We start from the raw sequence: 20,320 nt of genomic DNA on the forward strand, positions 1-20,320 counted from the left end.
CCTTCCGAAATATTCATAGAAAAGGCAAGAGCCTAGTATCATTATTCCCAACCATTCAAGCAGAATGGTCAGCTATCCCACGCTTCTCTGATCTAAACTGCACAGAAACTTCATCGCCGTTACACTCTCTTCCAAAAGCATACATGAATAGGCAAAGAGCTGCGATATCATAAGACCCTTCGAAGACATGCGCCGGAACAGACATACCAGACTTTTGCTCGCCGCTCTACCTTTGCATCAAAGCCTCAAAAAACGTCGAATCATTTTATTCTCTCTGAGCACGAGCGACCATTGCTCGTCGACCAGATTTTTTACAGAGCAACACGTGGACATCAGCCAGAAGATATGGCCCCTCCAAGGAAGAATCGTGATGAAGAAAAAAGGTGTCGACGTGAAAAGATCAGAACATGACAATTGGAAAGCTATGCTTTTGCTTGTGAACAGAACCCTCTGACCAGAAATGCCATGCTCCTACAATGATTCCTCCTAAACTCCATTCTCCATTACATGCCAACGAATAGACTCTTGTATTGTACAAACTCCGTCAAAGTCCATGTTTAGACGCCCGACATCAGCATCGTGCTGCTTCCCTTCCCACTTCAAACACACTCCCACTCGGCAAAAACACACCACCTCGCACTCCGGTCCGCGAGCACCAACCCTCTATAAACACCCCTCTCACCGACTTTGATGACAGTCTCCCAAGTGCTCCCCAGACCCTCTTCTTCATCGCCTACTCCACTACCTCCACCTCTACTGCCACTTCCCGCCGCAGACCCACCGTACTCTTGCTTTCTGGTGAATCTGATGATTTTGCCAGTGGGTGATTGGATGGCGAGTTTGGCTGGTTTGGACTGCTTGTCGCTGAGTGCTGAGGAAGATTCAGAGTATAAGCTGCCGGTGTGGGAGGCGCCTGCTGAGGAAGATGCCATGGACATTGCTGAGGATGGACGAGCAAAGGGTGCTGGCGAGGTGGAGCGCAGGCCTAATGCAGAGTTACTGCGTGCAGAAGTATTGTTGGAACCGCCCCAGGTGTCTGGCGAGAAGCGCGAGAGTGAAGATGGGTGTTGGCGGACGCAGAATACAAAGGTATTGTTGATGACTAGACGGCTGCATTGTGGTTGCGCGACGTAGAGGTCATGGCGTTGGGCGTGAGGGGTAGGATGTCTGGTGAGGAAGGCGTAGGGGGGATTTTGTCCTGTGTGCATGAGCGGCACGGCGAGAGCGAGGGCGTGTGGGTTGTCCTTGATACTGTGCATGAGACCGCGTTTGCCGGCGTAGACTTTGAGGACTCCTTCGCCTTCGTCACCGGGAAGCAGTGCTTTTACCATGTAGCTCTTCCTGCCCGCAATCCAAGTAGGTTGGGCGAGTGCAATCTTTCTCGTCACATCCCCTGATTCGAAGAGGTCGCCGTCCATGTCGCGAGCGAAAGCGCGGGCTTCGACTTCTGCAACGATTTCCACGTCTTCAGGAACAGTCAGCTGGAGATGTGCCATTTCGAGATTCTCTAAGTAGGCGACCGAGGTGTCGTAATTCGTAAGCTCGATATGGTGACGGAAGTAAGGTGGGCAGGCGCATGGCAATGAGATGAGGACTTCATGAGGAACAGGAGGAACGATATGCTGTTGCTCAGGAAGCAGAGGGATGTGGGTATAGCAAATCTCCATAGGCCGTGTAAGGAAGAACCAGTGATCTGCGACAGTGTTGTTGGCTGAGCTGTACAAGCTTCGTTTGGGGTTGGTGGGGTTGGCCAGAGAGCAGTCCATGATACGCCATTCGCCATCGATGATGACCGCATTCCAGAAGTGGTTTGGTCTTGCAATGGTTTCCAGATCAAGACGTTCTCCAGGTCCTTTCAGATATCCACGTACAACCTCGGCATGAAGACCAACAGCAGAGCAAAGGTCACGCACCAGCGCGGCAATCTCCTCACCACAGCCACGCTTGGATTGCAAAACACGTCTGGTATCGATTTGACCTTCAAAGTCTTCTTCCCAGGTGATTCTCTCCGATACCCATGTAAAGATAGCGCGAAGACGTTGGACATCGCTGCGGTAGGGTCTGCAAAGATAACTCTGTGCCAATGATGTCGGCGTGAGCATCTGAGGAAGAGCAGAGATGAACCTCGTACCCTTGTCCACCAGACCCAGACTCGGTGCAACAAAGTCTGTTGGCTCCGTAATAGCCAGTCCGTCAAGGCCTTCGTCGCCCTCGGTCCGCTCCAGAAGCTCCTCGACCGGGCTGAGAACGAGAACGTCCATCATCTCACAACGTTCGATGCGTTCAACTCTTTCATTCCTACTCAGCGAGTTGGAACGATTGACATCACGTCTCACCTGCATCCATCCATCGCCGCCTCCAAGCCCCATGTCTCGATGGGCAGTAGATGTCAGCGCAGGTGGAGAAGATGGCATACCACCAGAGATGGATGTGACGCCATCTGGGATGATGCTCTTCTTGGGTGAGCCTGCTCTGCTTGGAGGTCTTCCGGATGCAATTGTGCTTCTTGCATTAGCTGCTCCAGTTTTTGCAGTCGTCTTCGCCGTGTCAATCATCTTCCTGAAAAAGCCGCTTTTCTTGGCCTTGGGAGCGGAAAGACCTCCAAGCACTCCAGCAGTCTCGAATGGATTGGTAGTCCAGTCGGCGACGGGAGTTGGAGCAGGCTGAGTGGCATGACTTGAGTGGAAGCTGATGCCAGTCTCGGGAGATTGAGGTCGTGATTGCATAGCTGTCTTGGGTCGTTCTTCCTTGCCAAATTCTCCTTGAAGGTCGCCATACGATCTTGAACTCAAGGCACTCAATGGGCGTCTGCCTTTCACGCTTCCAGTCAAGCCCCACTTGCGCCTAGCAAAGCTACCAGCACTAGTGGCGCTGAAGGCACCTGCAGAATGACCACTCATGATGCTTGTGCTGGTAATCTGGGTACTGGTAGTGCTGGCTGTAGAAGTACTGTTAGTACCTGAGGAAGAGCTAGTCGCATTGGTCTTGCTGGTCTGTGTCCTGCGGAGTTGCTGTCTAGTGGCAATCTCATAGGCAGATTTCCTGGGACTGGGACTTCTCGGAACTTGAGTGCTGAAACGCAGACTGCCTGTACTGCTCTGACTGCTCGATGTTGTGGGTCTGCTGTCTGCTCCCCCGATAGTTTGTAGGTCAGCACCGGATGATTTTGTTCGCCTTAGTCGACTTTCCATGCGTGAGACGTACTCGTCCAGTGCTGGAGGGCCATCTCGTGAAGGTGGTAATGAAGGGATCGAGTGTTGGTCTTCCTGTGCATTAGCCAGCCTGTTAGGACTCGCTTCCCTGCGGTAGTTGTCCATAGCAGATTTTGCTCTAGCTTGGTGGGCCGACCGTGAGCGTATGAGGTCGAAAGCATCGGGCGACCAGATTCCTCCGTTGGGGCTTTCCGGACCAGGTGCAGGAGAGGATCTTCCAGCGACGCTGCTCATGTCGTGCAAAGAAGACATCACATCGGCCATGGCGTCGCGTAATGGCGAAGGGGTCATTCCAGAAGACTGACCATCCCTTGAGTGACCTCCAGGCGTGGCGTAGCCATTGTTCATGTCAGATTCGTGGGAAGGGCGTGGAGAAACAAGGCTGTTCTGTTGATGGAGGACACGATGAGGTGGTGGCGCAGGAGGCGGTGGCGAAGACGTGTCGTCCTGTGGAGCTGGTGAGGGTTGTCTTGACATGTGGTGCATTGGAGCTGGAGGTGCTGGTGAAGCAGTTCTGAAATAATCGTACTCCTGTGGAGGTCTGTATGCTTGGTATTGGCCGTCACCAGGCATGGGAGTAGGCATTGGAGATGGAGATGGCGAGTGGTGGAATTGAGAATGAGCGGGAGATGCAACGTGGTAGGAAGAAGTACTTTGTTGGAGAGGAGCGGGTGACATTGCCCGGTAGGGATTTGGAGAGGCAGCTCGACTGTACAAGTCCGCGTTGGTGTTTGGGTTGGGAGAAGCAGCGCGGTACAAGGCAGCATTGGGTGAGGCGTGCCTACTGTACATGGCTGATGGATTAGGAGAAGTTGAACGGTACATATCCTGTGGGTTAGGCGAAACAGGACGATACATGGCGGAGGGAGCAGGTGATGCAGCCCTATACATTGCTGAAGGTGCGGGTGACGTGGCTCTGTACATGGCCGAGGGAGCAGGCGAAGATGTTCTGTACATGGCTGATGGTGCTGGCGAAGTAGGTCTGTAGAATGCAGAAGGCGCAGGAGAGACTGATCGGTGCAATGTGGTAGGGGCTGGAGAGGAAGCTCTGTACATGTCTCCAGGCGAAGGTGCTCTGCTGGGAGAGGATCGTGGCAGCGGAGAAGGCACGCGGAAGGTCGAGTCTTCCTTGAGTGGTGATGATGGAGGCTTCTTGTCCGAGCCGGGAGGCTTTGCCGTCTTCATGCTCGAGTATGGGCTGAACTTCTTCTTTGCTTGTCGATCCTCTGGTGTGCTGCCTCGCGAATTGCAACCGTCATCGCGGTATCCAAACTCTTTATAACCCTGGAATGGTTTGCGGAAGACGCTCTTGGACTTTTGCGGCGCAGCGACGGCGGTTGGGGGTGAAACATTACGGCGGATGGGGGCTGGTTGGAACTTCTCGTCGAGCACTTGGACGAAGTTGGAGGGAAAGAGGCCAACCATGCGCCGGTCGCGCCTTAGACGGCCCATCCACCATGATCCATCTCCTGCATTGAGACACTCGATCAGGTCTCCCTCGATGAAGCCCAGGTCTTTCTTGGTCTGTAGAGAAGGTCAGCCATTGTTGCGCTCCTGAGCCGTGTCCGAGTTGTTGCCCACCTCTCCACCCCATGAATAGACAGCCTTGCACCAGCAGGGGAACTTGGTCGGTATTGACTGGCCCGCCATGTTGTGCAATTGAGTGATTGAGCCAGGTTGTATCGTAGTCCGGTTGGAAGGTCGCTTTGTTTACACACGGGCAGGCAATCCAACAGCGGTGACGCCAGAATTGAATGAAACAACAGAATGAAACGACCGGCCGGATCGCGAGAAGTCAAAAAGTAGGACTGGCCGAATTCTTCATGCGGCCATCTAGGTGGCCTATTTGGTGGTTGTCAAGCAAGTGTTGATTGTTTACCTTCACACGTAGATGCGTCTGAAGCTCAGCCGCCTGTACCACCAACCACATCCATTCACCACCAATGGCACCAAAGCGAGCCGTGAAGCCCCCGATCTGCCATCAAAATAGTAAAAAGACTCCATAATTCTCAGCTCCCATCTGTATGCCCACTCATAACACGACGGCATCCCTGTACATATGTCCCTTGCGACCCTTGATACTTTTGGGTTATACTTCGTTACCTCTGCTGGCCCACAACAAACCGTGCCCTTGCTGCCAGAATTCCGAGATCTGATAAGCTACTGCTCCATTCGCGAACCGCTCCCTCGTGCACACTGCACAAGGTTTGCTCTACACGCTGAGCATTGGCGATACCCACAAAACTACTGCATCTGCCCTGCTTGTCCACTTCCTTGCTGCACCGAATCGCCAGCCACGCCTTTTTCTTGCACCAACAACCACAGATCCGTCACTATTTGACCGTCTCTTAAAGCATTGCAAATCATTCAATCCACGTTTCATCAATGCTTCCTCCTCGATTGAGAGAGCCTGCTTCCGTTGTACACGCCGAGTGCAGCGTCTTGGTATCATATTTAGTTAGACTCCGTGAATCCCCCAACTCCGTTGTTGTTTTGCCTGCCCCACGCCGTTATGCATTCGCTAAAGTTGACGCGCTAATCCTCTCGCGCTTTATCTACACCGCCGCATCTTTGTCAAGCACAACGGATACAAGCCCTGCTCTTCCGCTCTCGTATACCCGTGCGCCGAGTACTTCGCCGATAGCCTCTGTCAAGCGCTCCTTCAGTTCTGCACCTTCGGGATGTCCGTTGGTCATGTTTGCCGAGTGTTTTTCCAGAAGCTCAAGCGATTGAAGTAGCACCAATGCAACTCTTTCTGCTTGATCCTTCTTGTGCTCGTCCGCCAGTCCCTGCTTGAGCACCTGGTCATAGGCTTTGAGGTTGGGAAGAATCAGTGTTTGAACACCTGCTGCTCCGGAGATGCCTCGTAGGCCGAGAATGGCTCCGTAGTGTGTTCCGAAAGGCTTGTGTGAGTCGAGGAAGTCTTTTAGACACGAACGTGCAATACGGGGTTTGAGCGTGCCTGACGTTTGACCGTATTGCTTGGCAATGGCCGACAGCAATGACGCAGAGAAGTCGCGCAGTGCAAAATGTGCTTCGGGGCCATCGGCAGATGTTGAGCCAAGGTGTTTTCCGATCAAGCATGTGAGGACCGGAGGGATGAGCGAGGCAACGTATGGTGCAATGTATAGACTGGGATTTTCCAGTAGAGCGGCCAACAGCTGCATCATCTGTCTGAGGACGAACAAGCTCTTGAGGTTGTGTGTGACCTTGTCTGCCACGAACTGAACAAAGTATGGTACTAGCTGATGAAGACCAGGATCGGTACGCAGACTGGCAAAGGCGGAGATGCGGAATTCTTCGTTGGTCTCGTCCAGAATGGCACTGCAGATGCGTTCGAAGTATAGTTGTAGTTCTTTCGAGATGACATGCTTGACCAAAGGCTTGACGGCGACATTGTCGTTTCCGCCGATGGCAGCGAGATTCGGGTTGGCGCCGGGACCTTTTGGAAGAAGTTCTTGGTGTCTCTGATCGGCGGATGTAGGGTTTTGAGGGATGGAGGGTTGTACACCTTCGACGGCGAGCCAGTGTGCTGCAGGGCGTGTCAGTTGACGTGGGAGCTAAGTTGACTCTAAGCAACGAACCTGTCAAGGAGATCTCGCGAGGGACCTTTGGTAGTGGAGCGTTGATGAACTTCTCAAAGTCAATCTCTTCATCCTCGACGTAGTATAGCGGTTGTCCAGGGCCTATTGAGGCCTCACCAAAGCGCAAAGGTCTCGTAGCTTCGTAGCCGTAGAGAGGCTCGACGTCAAGCAGGCGCAGTGCCTGTGAGATGTCCTGTGTGCTCAGAGTAGTCCTCTTGGCATTGCGCATGAACTTGAGGGCTTCTTCCAGGATTTGACTGACGCGGTACTCAACATCCTGCGCGAGTTGAGTAACGACATCGTGGTTGAGTGCGCCAACGCCGACAGATTCGGCAACGTCGGTGATATTGTCTGGATTCCAGACCGGGTTCGACATTGCGGCAAGAGCGGTAGTGCGCGATTATAAGGCCAGACCACGCGTGGTAGAGTTTCTCCAGGAGGGATGCGATCGACCAAGTGGGTGGTCTTGTGTTGGATTTCCGCTTGGTCGCGATGTTGTGCAGTAGACAAAGTAGTGGCTTCGTACGCCCGTAAGTGAAGCAATCTCGCTTGTGTTGCGATAAATGGCTCGAGAAGCACCAATTTGATAGTGATGGTTTAGTAGAGTTAGCTAGCAGCAATGAGTGGAGTTGATGGCACCAAAACCTCAGACGTAGTTTGCCAAGCCAGACTCCAATCGGCTCGGCCTTCCTCCATGCCCCTCCTTTGGCTGACACGGGCTCTGCCGTCGAGCGAGCTCCATCATGGTCTTTGATCCGCAGCGTCAACCGATCCTCTTGCTCCAAGCCTTCATTGCACTGACACAAGGCGTGTTTGTGTGCCGCCGCCCGCCCCCAACAATGGCGTTATTGACACGCCATCACTACTGTTAATCTGATGCGCCATACTTTATTGTATCACATAGGTAGTCAATCGTCTTAATTGTCATCAATCACATAGAGCAGTGATCTGACTGCTGGTTGGTAACCTTTCTTTTGGATCAGCGCCTCGATAGCGTGGAGATCCGGCGTATACAGCGAGCCGCTACGTCCATGCAGCTGCATGTCCCTACTCAGCAGTAGTGGTAAGCTTTGTCCTTCACATTGGGGTTGTGCCTGAGAGCATGTGGTCAGCACTCGACTGAACCCTTGCCGCGCCATCTTCTTGTCTTTCCGAGTCTCTCTGGACCAGAGGATCATGACGTTCCCGAACCCCCTTCCACCATGCTTAAAGGTTTAGCCGCTTGAGCATGGCGGAAGGGACTCTCGTAATATCTAGACGCTAGAGATATTGACTACCTGCGGCTCGCATCCACACCCGCGTAATCCTGTCTGTCAATCTCTGGCCCTTGGTCCCTTGAGACTAGACCATTGCGATAATCCATTTGACGTCAACGCTTCTTGCCGTGACTTGTAGTCAATGGTTGCTGTTCAACGATAAATACCTCGTCAGCACCCTCTGCAAGATCAATCTTGTCCACCATCTTCTTCCTCCTTCAATCCACCTCTACCATGTCTTCCTTCGCCCTTCTCGCCCTTCTAGGCGTGGCTTCTGCGGCCAAAGTCTGCACCAATGTCACTGTACCAGTATACATCAACGCCAGACAAGCCATCTTCGATGTTCCCACCTTCGAAACAAACCTCGATGCAGTCAAGTTCTCTCTTGACTTCACCAACATTGGCATGAACTACACCGACGTCGTGACGAAAGGTTTCGAGAACTTCCAAGGCCTCTATAACATTAGCGCCAAATACTGCAAGCCCCAAGGTGACAACAAGGCCAATCCTACCGTCCAAGTCCTGACCCACGGCATTGGCTTCGACAAGAGCTACTGGGACTTGTCATACAACAACTACAACTACTCTTACATCGATGTTGCTGTTGCTGCCGGCTACCATACTGTCTCGATTGACAGATTCGGGATTGGAAATTCTTCTCACGCCGACCCACTCAAAGTGCAGGCCCCAAGCGAAGTTAGCGCTCTGCACGAGATCACCTCGATGCTTCGCAATGGCACATTCCCTTCAGTCAGCCACAAGTTCGGCAAGGTGGTACATGGTAAGTGTTTTGGATCGAGAGACGAATTTCTTGTGAAACTAACGTGTTTTAGTCGGACACTCCTTTGGCTCCCTCCAAAGCTACCTCTTGACCGCTCTTTACCCTGGCTCTTCTGATGGTGTCGTGCTTACCGGGTTCTCCATGAACGGCACTTGGCTCGCTCAAACTCTTGCTGACTGGAACCTGCACCTCGCTCGTCTCAACCAGCCCCTTCGCTTCGGCGACCAGTCTGTCTCACGCAGCAAGACCAACACTGCTTGGCTCGGTCAGAGCTTGATCTCGATTCTCCAGTCTGCTCTCAGCGCTATCGGCATCAACCTCTCTACCTCTGATCTTTGGCAGGAGATTGCTACCACAGAGCTCGGTGACATAATCAATGGATGGAATGCCACTGTTGCACCAGTTGCCCAGAACCTTCCTACAGGATATCTCACTTGGAGCGATCTGACTTGTAAGTTGAGCAATTCGTGAAGTGATGTCCTTTGGTTTCCCTTCTTTTTGCTTTTTCACACTGATCATTCCCAAACACAATCGCATACTAACCTGTCCCTATAGCAAACATCTTCGCCTTCCTTTACCCTGGTTACTTCGATGTTGGCGCCGCTCTCTTTGCTGAAAGCAGCAAGGAGCCCGTTACACTTGGTGAAATTTTCACTCTCGGCAACGGAGCCCCTGCCACCTCCCCTCACACTGGACCTGCTCTCGTCTTGACTGGCAACGAGGATACGATCTATTGTGGAGGCCGGTGTGAATCAACTGGAAACCCAAATCTTGCTAGTATACCTGCTGGAGTGGCTAAAGCATTCCCCAACGCCAGCAAGTTTGAGGCCTACATCCACCCAAACACCGGCCACGGTATCAACTTCCACTACAATGGTAAGTCGTCTCGTCTCAGATGCACGGACGTTGAACAAGCGCGCGTGGGGTGAACAGGATAGCTAACGTCTTTTGTGTACCAGCGACCGCAGCCTACAAGGTCATTCAGGACTTCCTTTCTTCCAACGGCCTCCAAAGCTCATAGAAGCATGTACTGCTTCGTACGCCATTGCTCAATTGCACTTCGGAACCTGGCCAAACGTATTTGTCATGCAGTGGAGCATGGTTAATGTATCATGTATAGAATATAAAGCTTTATGCCGATCCAACAAGTTTACTCATCCCTTTCTCTCTCCATATCGGCATTGATTCAATTGAAAACCAGACCGAGTGTATCTCGATATTATCGCGCGTCCAAACTATCGAAAAAGATTCCCACACGGGCGTATCAATATCGTATGGGGAACTGCATGATGCATGAGTTTTGACGGCACCAGTGAGCACGGTTGATTTTAATCTATTTCAGCCACGAGAAGAAACGCGAACTGCAAGCTTGTCATGCATGGCGGCTGTCGCTTCAGGGTACCTGGTTCCGACCGCACTGCATCCCTTGCTTTCCTCCAAGATACGGAAAATCACCTTATCTTGCTGCAATTGATTCTCGAAGAAGGGGCTTGCATGTAATGCCCGAATTCGTGTTTCACCAAGTTTTGCTTCTTTGTTATTGAAATCCAGCCGATGGTGAGGGTCAGGTGTTCCGTTGAGTTGGCACTTGTGGTCGGAGAAAGGAGCTGAGGTCTAAGATTAATATATCTAGGGCTACTGGTGTTGAAGATCGCTCAGGGTGTGCCGGCTTGCCTCGCAATCAAGGCATGGGACGTGCTGCGCCGAAGCGAAGTGGAAGAGTAATGCTACGCTACTCTCACGAGGGTCTGGAGCGACGATCTCACTATCAAAATGCATCATGTTGTCTAAGCTAGTGATGTTTCCAAGGAGAGTCCTGATGGTACTGCCTCTCGATGGACACTGCCTGGGTTTCTAGAGCACTGTGCATTTCTATAGCTACGATTATCACATACCTTTGCCACGGAGAGATCAAAAGCTCGATTTCCAGTGAAGTCAAGTGAAAGAAGAGCATCAAATGTTGTACTGAAGTCTTGGCGTCGGCTGCACGCGCGTTTGTCGTATACAGCTTTACTTCCGTCAGCTTCATTCTCTTTCACCTCACAACATCAACTTCACCAACTGCGCACGGCAGTTTTTCTACCTCGTTTTTGGCACACCCGGTGCATTCAAGCTCGTCCTCGCGCTTTGTCGCGCTTTGCGCGAGGACACACAGCGGGACCCGTAGCGGTTCTGCGTTTTCGAAGAAAGAGATTGGTGGGACCCGTAAGCAGTTCTTCCTGATTGAATCAGAGAGAAAGCCTCTGAGCTTTCAGAGTGGGACCCGTAGTGGTTCTGCGTTATCGAAACAAGAGTTGGTGGGACCCGTAAGCGGTTCTTCATGATTGATCACGAAAAGAAGAGGTAAGACCTGTTAAGTGTTTTACTTTGCTGACTGAACTGGTGGGACCCGTAAGTGGTTCTTCCTGATTGAAAAAGAGAAAGAGCCTTCGAGCTTTCAGAGTGAGACCCGTAGTGAGTCTGCGTTATTGAATTTGTTGTTTCCGAGTCCATAGCGGTTCTTGGTTCTTGAGACCAACGGGGACGTCGAGCTTTGAGAGTCCCGCGCTTTCAAGATTATCCTGCGCTTTGCGCGAGGACATTCTGTTGGTGGCGCCCGTAAGCGGTTCTTCATGATCATCTTCTGGAATTTCGACCCTGCGGCCATCAGCGTCGGACGTCCGTCGACCACACATCCATGATCAACCACCTGACTCGACGTCAGAGCTATCGAGTCTCGACCGATGGGCCGACGACGTTGAAGCAAAGGCTGGTGTTGGTTCCAGAGTACCAGGCCTTGGTCGTTTTGTCACCAGATACTCGAGTGTCAAGTCGATGCCAGACCTACCAACTGGCAGTCAATGGCATGACGACTACGATTCCGTCTGTCGGGCGATGGTTTGCGCAGCGAGTAAGTCGTGCTTGACACGTGGGCTGAATGCAAGCACATGATTGACGATGTCAAGCAGAAAGGTTCCTACCTGGCCAGCGTCTGGTAGATGTTCCCGAAGATTGCCATCAAAGAACTGCCTTTGTGCAGAGAAGGATACTCGGTGCGGCCATGGATAAAATATCAGGCTCTGTGCGCTCAAAACTATGTGAAGCCTGATAAATTATCCGTGGCCGTGGGGAGTAGGTATGTTGCTGACGTTGAGAATTCGCTTGGGTACAGATTTCGCTGACTTCCCTGCTACTGTAGCGATCAAGGCACGGATCGTATGCCGTGTCCCGAACCGAGCGATGGCCTGTGGGGGTTAGCATCATGATCTTTGCTACCCCACTCTTTTATTATTTTATTTATCATCATCGACACTTCGCTACGGCACATCCTCTACTGCAGGTGTAGTGGATCTTGCCATCTTGGTAAGTTGTTATTCTGTCTTCTCGCGTGCAGTATATTGCTCATGCATATCCCCTTTGCCCCTGATTTCGCTAACGGCAATAACAGAGTAGAGCTAAGTAGCGGAGTGGTTGGCTGGTTGGGGTCGGTGGTGGTTTTTTTTCGGTCCGTTAAGGCGCTATCTCCCTCCGTAGCTCTTATTATACCAAAGACTTCAAGGGCCAAGTTGTTATTGGTTAGTGACCCGTGCGTATCTGATTCTCGCGTTCCCGACTGTATCTTTACTAGGGCACAAATTTGTCTAGACTTCACTATACAAGCTGGCGTTATCACGCATCCAATAGTGTATTTACTGGTCAAAGCAGCCACTATATCGTCAACCTTGTTCCAATCTGTGGCGCATTCGTATGTCGCAATAATATCGCATGGCGCCATCAAAAACTGATTGCAAAGACGCAAGATGTATGAGTCTGTGCAGATTTTGGACGCCACGATATCACGGTACGTGTACCGCGACATCCGTTCTCGCCATGCTTCGCTTACATATGTATATGCAAGCAGCTTTTGGTTGTTCGATGGACCAACGATAGCTCCGCTGTTGTTTCCGGCTGTGTCAAAGGCGATTGCAGCAGTCATTCACAATGAAATGTTGCTGCAGAATCCTCCTTTGATCGGGATCAGGCACAACGATATCTGGACCCAAGACATGTCCAGAGAGAGCCCGAGTTTCATCACATCTCAATGGATACTATTTGTTCTTCAAGGATACTGTGCATTTTAGTAGCTTGATGGCTGTTGCCAGGAAGAACGCGCTAGCGGAGATAGGATCTACACTGAACTTGCAACTTTAGACAGTCACATTTGTTCATTTTCCATACTTCCGCAGATGATACAAATTTCTGCTTCTCAAGGAGACGTTCTGCGTCCAAATTACACTGAGACGCAATCATATATACTGCTTTGCCATCGATAGGCAGATTTGATGGATAGAAAACTATTGAAATGATGAGCAGGGTCGTCCTCCATACAAGCAGACTGATAAACATGTCGGACTTCTCTAAGTGCCAATGTAGATGACATGGCAGCTATAGAAGTGCACAATTCTTTAATTGCGTGTGAAGCATCCACTGAGAGTCTCGATGGCCTCCAGTCTCAGTGGGCTTGTCTGCTAGCTGGAAATAATTGTGCATCTCTACAGCTCCAATTCCGCCCGCACACGTGTGATCGCGAGAAAGGACCCGCGACACAAGCTTTGCAACGCGAAGGTATCCTTTCTTGTGCTCGACCATCATACTGCCGCTCACATACATGTCATACTCTCCAGCAAACCCATCGTCCGGATGTCCTTCATGAGACCTCTCTTATCGCATCTGCAAAGTCGTTATATCCCAGCCGCGCAGTGACGCTCCCACCGCACAGTCGTCATGCAAAAAAGATCGACAGGAGAAACACCCAGAACACCGCCAGGAGCCGAAACCTGGAAGACGTTGCGTGAGACCGCAAAAAGTCTATCTTTGCACCCTCTGACGTCGCGGAGTGAGACAAAGACACAAAATCGCAACGTGCGAGATAGAAATAGATTATAGCATGTCTCGGAGTTTCGAGTTGGATGAAGAAGGGTATGACAGCTGCTGAAAATTTTCTATAAAGCATTCTAGAAAACGCGAACCTGCAACAGAAGCGTGTATAGAGGATCGATAGACAGGTCTCGAGAGTCATTTTGTCTTGGCTTAGGTAGCACATGCATATTGGAGGGCCAGTTTGTGGTCCGAGTATTGCTGTTACGAGAAGGTGAACGGACATCCGCATACGAGATCGTCATACAGGCATCGCGAAGAACTGTTGAGCTCTGCATTTTGATCTACGCATATATAAAATTCCTTCGCTGCTTCTGTAGCTGGGCAGTCCATCAATTCCATCTCTTCAGAGCATCATATCCTTGTACTGCAAACATGTACTTCTCAAGACCAATCACCGCGCTGGCCGCTGGCATAAGCTCTGTCTGCGCAGCAGTGCTGCCTAGACAGATGAACACGACGGCTGTCGCCAACACAACTACGTCAACCAACACAACACTGCCACCGCTATCTCTGGACTCGGATCCCTTCATCATCCGCGCTCGACAGCTCAACGACAGCTCGGTGACCTTGGGTTACATGTATGCCGAATACGCTTATGGTGCAGGCTACTATGCGACATTGCGCCCCAAGGATGAAGCTATTGTCGGCCATTTGACAGACACCACCAACCCTAGCAACAGCAGTTTGGTCTTTGGTGACGAATATCCTCAAGGCTTTGTGCTGTATCCTTTACTGTCGTACGCGAACTCTAGCATAGCCCAGATATACTCTGGCCAAGAAGGAACCAAGGGTCTACTGGTGAATGAGGGAGGTATTGTGGACTGGGCGACTCAGAGGGTGTCATGGTTCGGTCAGTATCCTCGATGATTTCTGGTCTGTGGCGGAATTGAAGTGCTGACATGTCGAACAGCTTGCAACCAATCATTAGAGTACGGACCTGCCACTGCCATTTGGTACAGATGGATGAACGTTACGACCCCTCGCAACTGTGTGGATGTTTTGTTGATCGCAGAGCCGGTTTAGAGGTTACAGACTGGATCTTTGAGAAAGAGAAGCACCTTGGTGTGCGCTACGAATCAATCATGTCTTCATCAGATCTGTGTTTCAGGAATTCTTCGCTTGTCGTAAACGTGTATCTCGACTTTGATGAAGAAAATGTTCAAGCAGTGGCTTGGGGAGATAGCCATGCCCAAGTCACATCGACTCTGCCACTGGCTCGAGCTGCGAGTTTGTCGAAAGCCGCTGGAGACACGTCAATATCTGTAGCCTTGCAACCCACACCTACAAGATAACGTCAGCACAGCTCCGCCTCGACTGCGATTGTCAGTCAGTCAGTAAAAACTCACATCTGTCAACGACCTTGAGATCAACGCTTCTTCTCTCTCCGACTTGCTCATCATATCTCGACGCTCTGAGTTTCAGACCGCACAAAGGGTTTTGATTAGGATTAGAGCTCCTGGAGGCGGCATCAAAGACGAAGTGAGAGACAGCAACAATCATGTCGCTATCAGAAGACGTGATCCCGCATGAGCCCAAGCCAGTGCCGTAGTAAGTAAGGTCACCCTCATGCTGCTCACTGTTTGTCGGTAGTGGTAGATTTTGACCACTACAATGATCTCAGCAGAAGTCATCAGATATTAGCGTATGTTGTATTTACCTATTTGTATGCTTAGTTAAGCCTACAGTCAGACCAATGATCAGAGCGAGTAGCGCAAGAAGTCCGCAGGCGAGGACGATGAGGAAAGTTCGTCGCTTGAGGCCAAAGTATGACCGAGACCGAGGAAGAATGGCGTTGAACTTTTCTTGCAACACTATTTTTCCACCAGATTGATTCCCAGTATGTGATGTGGTCGCCGTGGCTCCGACTTTAGCATTGTTGTCCCATTCAGGCATGTAGGCCACCTGCGCGGACGGCTCGGATAGCGGCTGTGGAGTGGGGTGGACGGGCGCTTCTGTCGACATTGCTGGCGTGCTTCCTCTTTCTTTCTTCTCTTCCCTTGGTCTTCAGATCGTAGCAAGTTGTGTTATAAACAAAACTCGCGTGTGAACGCGTGTAGTTTCGTGGGGTCATTGGAAACAGAGATTGTACTTGACGAGTGGCATTGGATTAGCGACAATCATGTGACCCCCTTAATCTTAAGACATGTGGCGTACCTACCGCAGATCTTCGAAGTCGCTTGAGTGTTTGACCTCCAGTTACTTATGACATTGATCTATTCACTACAAATGGAGGAATGCCAGGACAGTCGACAGCAGATGGTCGATGTTCACGCGTCGGTCATCGTGCGATAAATCAGCACATGTGTCGTCGTGGTGTAAGCGTGTCATATACGGCTATGTGTGTCCACTGCGAGCTGACTCAACGAGCGAACCATATAGTTGACCCGACGTGCTTGAAATGGTCGAGCAAAAATCGGTAACGGAGATAATCACATCTATCGTCAGGCAGACTCGACGGAGCATTAGAGGTGTTGGCTCTTGATCAACAACCCCAAACAATCTAAAGCGGAACAATTGACGAGGAGTGTGTGAGTTGGTGTATAAGCAGTCAAAAAGACGACGGAGGTTTGGTTGAGCGGAACTTCGCATGGTGGCAGATGTGGAAGTCACGACTTGGTTGGCGACTTCCCTGCCTACAAAGAGAACGTTTCTCTGCGCACACCTAGACTTCTTCTTCCATTTTCCTGGAATGCTCGTACGCTGTTGAAAGGCGTGCTTTGTCCTCCCTCTTCACACAGAAAATGCCTTACTACGATTACGTTGACGATAAGCGAACCTTCCAACGCGGCATCTTCTCACTCTTCGCAGTGATACTTGCAGGCCTTTGCTTCTCCGATCCAGGTGGTATCTTCAGATCTGAGCAAAAGTACCAGCCTCCCAGTCGTAACAGACAATGGCCTCGCAACCGCAGAAGCCTGTCCGAGTCGGATTCGTCGAGCAGCAGCAGCCAGAGCAACCTGGACGATCTCCCACCTCCGAGAAGAGCTCACCATTACACCTCTTCGAGGGATGGAGCGCGAGCTCGCTATTCCTACCCTCAGGACCAGGACTACACCCTCCACACTCGTCATTACCACAGCCATCACCAAAGTCACAACTCTCACAGTCCAACCCTTTCGAGGAGGGACGACCCCTTCGCTTGGGAGAACGCCCTCAAGGGAGTTTGAGGCTTCCCGACCACATCCTGGCTGACGAAGGTCTCTTTGCTTCGCTCGAAAATGATCGAGAAGACGGATTTGCTATGAAACACGCTCCAACTATTGAGTAGGCACTTACACAGTTTCTCAGACCTGGACGCACCGGACTGACGTTCTTCAGATTACACCCTGCAAAACATAATCTATCACCAGCTGCTGCCGCATCCACTCCAGCATCGTCTTCCAGCGACAAATGGTCGTCCTCGGAGGCCAGCAGCTTTGCTCACATTGTCCAGAGAGAACGTGTCAGTAAGAAAAATTTCCGAAAAACCATGGTGGCACCTCCGCATCTGTTGGCCCCGACATCGACTCGTCCAGCCCCAACTCGCGCTATTGTATCTTCACCTGCTATCGTTATGCAATCGGCTCCACCAAGTCCTAGTATTCGACCACCCGTAAAGTCCATGACTTTTTCAGACACACTGGTTGAGTCTCGCAACCCGTCGCCAAACCGTCAGGATGCAGCTCACTCGCATATCGCCTTCCATAACTCGAGGCTCAAGACTCGTCGTGCGAGGATTTCTATCGCACCAAATAACCCTGCTGGCACATCGCTTCACAGAAATCCGACCAGCAGCCCTTCTAGAGGTCGTCATCGAAGCTTGGCAATTCAAGACACTCGACCACATATCACTGCGCAAGCAAAATCCAGCGATTCTGTTCCCACAAGAGGTACTCGTCACAAGTCCAGCCATCCAGGAGATCCAGTCTCGTTTGTCAGCACAGCTGGCTCGGTTGTGGAGATGATCAGCCCTGGACCAGAAGAGGCGGCAACAGTCCCTCCGCCTGGAGAACCACCAAAGCAAGGCGTTCTGCGAGTCTTGACAATACACAGTATTGTGCCAGCCCCGATCAGAAGAGAAGCTACTAAGCTACTGCATTCTGAAACTTCAACTCGGCGTCAATCAGAACAGCCCTCAACCATATCAAAGCTACCCTCACCTGGAAGCCGTTGCTTTGGTTTTTTCAGCCTTCGCTCCCATCGAAGAAGAAGAAGCACGCACACATCCGTCCAGACTGTGAGCACAAGTAGAAGCGTTACTTCGAAACGTAAAACCTCGTATGTCGGAGCTGATGGACAAGAGTACACACATCGACCAGTAGCCGGACTGAGTTTTCTGCCATCCGAGATGCAGCGAGTCAACACACCACCAATGAGCAGAGGAAAACGTAGTCCAGACTCAAGGCCCAAAGGATTCTTTTTCGACTACGCCAGTCCTCCGGGTGACGAGGTAGAGACACGACGCGACTCGGTTGCAGGATCGACCAAACTTAGTCGCGTGCCGAGTTATCCATAGGAGGGGCCGTGGAAGACAGCACATGGCACAAAGGCGAGTAACGAGGCGCCAGATTACTTCTCAGTCAAGATGAAACAGGTCGAGATGGAAGCAGAAGAAGAAGAGGAAGAGCTTGCTAGTGATGTGCCAGAGCATCTACCTAGCAGTCCTCTCTGTCCTCTGAACCCTAGGAACTCGAAACATGGGCAGTTGCTGTGCCCAATCCATGGTAGAGGAAGTATCGTAGCTGGGAGTAAACTGAACAAAGATGGCCGGACGACGATCAAATCCATGCTGGCTTGAATGATGAGGAATAGCTCGTTTGTGCGGAAGGAGATGGATTCACGAGACCTAGCTAGTATACAGCATGAGTGAGCTGAACAAGAGTATTCTGTTACAGTCAAAAATCCAATAATTAGACAGTGACACGAATCAAGCAAGAAGTGACCTAGAGGAGTCACGCCAAGGCGCGGCAGACCTTCCGCATTGAAAGCTGGACATGGATTCATACAGTCAATCTGGCCAGCACCGCGACAACGATTTGACCATCTCGACCAAACCATACCGCCAACATGAGCGCAACCGACAACGATGCGCTGAATCTGTTCCGATCGAGTGTGGCAGCCTCGTCACCGCCCTTGCCGACACGCAGCGCCGATGCATCATCAGCTACCGATATTGCGCCTTTGACCGAAGCATCTCACCTGCTCTTCAACACACAATCTGCTGCCGATGGCGTCCAACACACTGCGCTTCCATTGACGACAGTAACAAGATTCGTCTCGCAAACCAATGGCGCCCTCGATCTGGCCAGTATCTTCTGGTGTTGGCAGAACAAGGACAAGAGCACAGGAGACTACATTGCTGCAACTCAGGAGCTCAACACGGCGCGTGCATCCAATGGCCTCGGCGAAGTGCGCAACCTGGTTTTTGCTGAGAAGCTCGATCTGATCAACTGGTTGTCCGGAGAGAATGATAGCGAGTTCATCAAGAGTCTCGATGACAACCGCCAGACGCGTGCTCAGGCACACGATGCTGCAAAGATGGCTAGTGGAGACGGCGATGTGGTCATGCAGGACGCAAGAGCCGAAGACGACAAGCTACGCGACATCTACGCGCTCGAGCGCAAGACTGGCGACCGCAACTCGATTCTCAGAGGCAGCAAGCCTACCGTAAGCCTACGATGTGCTCCTCTTTCTCGACTGGCAATACTAACTCAGTCTCACAGGACTTCTCACATGTGCGCAAGTACGCCGAAGCCTTCCTTGGCCGCTCCAAGGCCTCAGCACCAACGCCGGCTCTCATCACACCAGCGCCCGCTATCCGCCCTGCCAAACCATCCAGTGGCCGTCGTCCCGAGCCCATCATCCTCCTCTCCCCTTCAGCATCATCGCTACTTCGTCTGGCAAACGTCAAGTCTTTCCTCATGGACGGCATCTACACCCCTCCTACCTCGACCACATCAACCACTCTCAACATCCTCCATGTCAACCGCCTCATGCCATCCATCGAACCCACCCGCCCCCTGCGTTTCATTCTCGTCGAGTCGCCTGATAACTTCAAGCCCGATTACTGGAATCGCGTCGTCGCCGTCTTTACAACTGGCCAAGCTTGGCAATTCAAGGGTTACAAGTGGAGTCAGCCTGCCGAGCTCTTCAACCATGCTTTGGGTGTCTACGTCGGCTGGCGTAACGAACTTCTCCCCGACACAATCAAGGGCTGGGGTAGAGGTGTGCTGAACGTTGGCATCGATGCATACCGTGAGGGCCAAACTGTCCAGCAGAGATGGAGAGATCGTGAGACTGTCGAAGAGATCTGGAGTGCTATTGAGGCCTCCATGAGAGCTCGTGGTTTTAACAGAGAGACGAGATAGTCTTGCAGCTCTGGTTGTGTGTTTTTGATTTTTGTCGTGCGTTCAAGCGGGATCTTTGGTTCATTATCAGTCCACCAGAAGGGGAAATCTGGGAGAAAAAGCATTAGGCGAGATAAACGGTAGCATGGTCGTAAAAATTCAGATACGCCCGCCCAAAAAGTTATGAGCACTCAAAGCTCAGGCATCCGCCATCTCAGCGACATTAACACCTCGTAGACCATCAAAGTATGACTCTTGACTG

The 20,320-nt window shown here is 51.4% G+C and overlaps 8 protein-coding genes across 8 annotated transcripts; 4 read left to right on the plus strand and 4 right to left on the minus strand.

Moving 5' to 3' along the window:
- Window positions 1-599: 599 nt before the first annotated feature.
- On the minus strand, window positions 600-4,862 carry M436DRAFT_42332 (uncharacterized protein; the record flags this gene model as incomplete). The annotated part of the gene is made up of 3 exons (XM_013573479.1): window positions 600-736; window positions 764-4,736; window positions 4,794-4,862. 3 exons carry the CDS (start codon window positions 4,860-4,862, stop codon window positions 600-602), a joined length of 4,179 nt encoding a protein of 1,392 aa, XP_013428933.1.
- Window positions 4,863-5,767: 905 nt separating this feature from the next.
- M436DRAFT_62399 (DUF1546-domain-containing protein) lies at window positions 5,768-7,172 on the minus strand (the record flags this gene model as incomplete). The annotated part of the gene is made up of 2 exons (XM_013573723.1): window positions 5,768-6,744; window positions 6,797-7,172. 2 exons carry the CDS (start codon window positions 7,170-7,172, stop codon window positions 5,768-5,770), a joined length of 1,353 nt encoding a protein of 450 aa, XP_013429177.1.
- Window positions 7,173-8,286: 1,114 nt separating this feature from the next.
- On the plus strand, window positions 8,287-9,854 carry M436DRAFT_80435 (alpha/beta-hydrolase; the record flags this gene model as incomplete). The annotated part of the gene is made up of 4 exons (XM_013573882.1): window positions 8,287-8,833; window positions 8,886-9,284; window positions 9,389-9,709; window positions 9,793-9,854. 4 exons carry the CDS (start codon window positions 8,287-8,289, stop codon window positions 9,852-9,854), a joined length of 1,329 nt encoding a protein of 442 aa, XP_013429336.1.
- A 1,416-nt stretch (window positions 9,855-11,270) lies between these two features.
- Window positions 11,271-11,762, minus strand: M436DRAFT_62401 (uncharacterized protein; the record flags this gene model as incomplete). Its single annotated transcript, XM_013573724.1, has 2 exons — window positions 11,271-11,582; window positions 11,661-11,762. The coding sequence occupies 2 exons, from the start codon at window positions 11,760-11,762 to the stop codon at window positions 11,271-11,273; spliced, it is 414 nt and encodes a 137-aa protein (XP_013429178.1).
- Window positions 11,763-14,104: 2,342 nt separating this feature from the next.
- Window positions 14,105-14,755, plus strand: M436DRAFT_71459 (uncharacterized protein; the record flags this gene model as incomplete). The annotated part of the gene is made up of 2 exons (XM_013573799.1): window positions 14,105-14,582; window positions 14,643-14,755. The coding sequence occupies 2 exons, from the start codon at window positions 14,105-14,107 to the stop codon at window positions 14,753-14,755; spliced, it is 591 nt and encodes a 196-aa protein (XP_013429253.1).
- Window positions 14,756-14,891: 136 nt separating this feature from the next.
- On the minus strand, window positions 14,892-15,316 carry M436DRAFT_42990 (uncharacterized protein; the record flags this gene model as incomplete). The annotated part of the gene is made up of 2 exons (XM_013573612.1): window positions 14,892-15,013; window positions 15,079-15,316. Coding segments are annotated over 2 exons (360 nt in total), but the record flags the coding sequence as incomplete, so codon positions are not given.
- A 1,309-nt stretch (window positions 15,317-16,625) lies between these two features.
- On the plus strand, window positions 16,626-18,227 carry M436DRAFT_42484 (uncharacterized protein; the record flags this gene model as incomplete). The annotated part of the gene is made up of 2 exons (XM_013573514.1): window positions 16,626-16,996; window positions 17,051-18,227. The coding sequence occupies 2 exons, from the start codon at window positions 16,626-16,628 to the stop codon at window positions 18,225-18,227; spliced, it is 1,548 nt and encodes a 515-aa protein (XP_013428968.1).
- A 551-nt stretch (window positions 18,228-18,778) lies between these two features.
- M436DRAFT_80439 (CDC73-domain-containing protein) lies at window positions 18,779-20,079 on the plus strand (the record flags this gene model as incomplete). Its single annotated transcript, XM_013573883.1, has 2 exons — window positions 18,779-19,378; window positions 19,435-20,079. 2 exons carry the CDS (start codon window positions 18,779-18,781, stop codon window positions 20,077-20,079), a joined length of 1,245 nt encoding a protein of 414 aa, XP_013429337.1.
- Between the last annotated feature and the right edge of the window lie 241 nt (window positions 20,080-20,320).

This window comes from Aureobasidium namibiae (assembly GCF_000721765.1).
Source record: "Aureobasidium namibiae CBS 147.97 unplaced genomic scaffold scaffold_5, whole genome shotgun sequence".
In the NCBI taxonomy this organism is placed as follows: domain Eukaryota; kingdom Fungi; phylum Ascomycota; class Dothideomycetes; order Dothideales; family Saccotheciaceae; genus Aureobasidium; species Aureobasidium namibiae.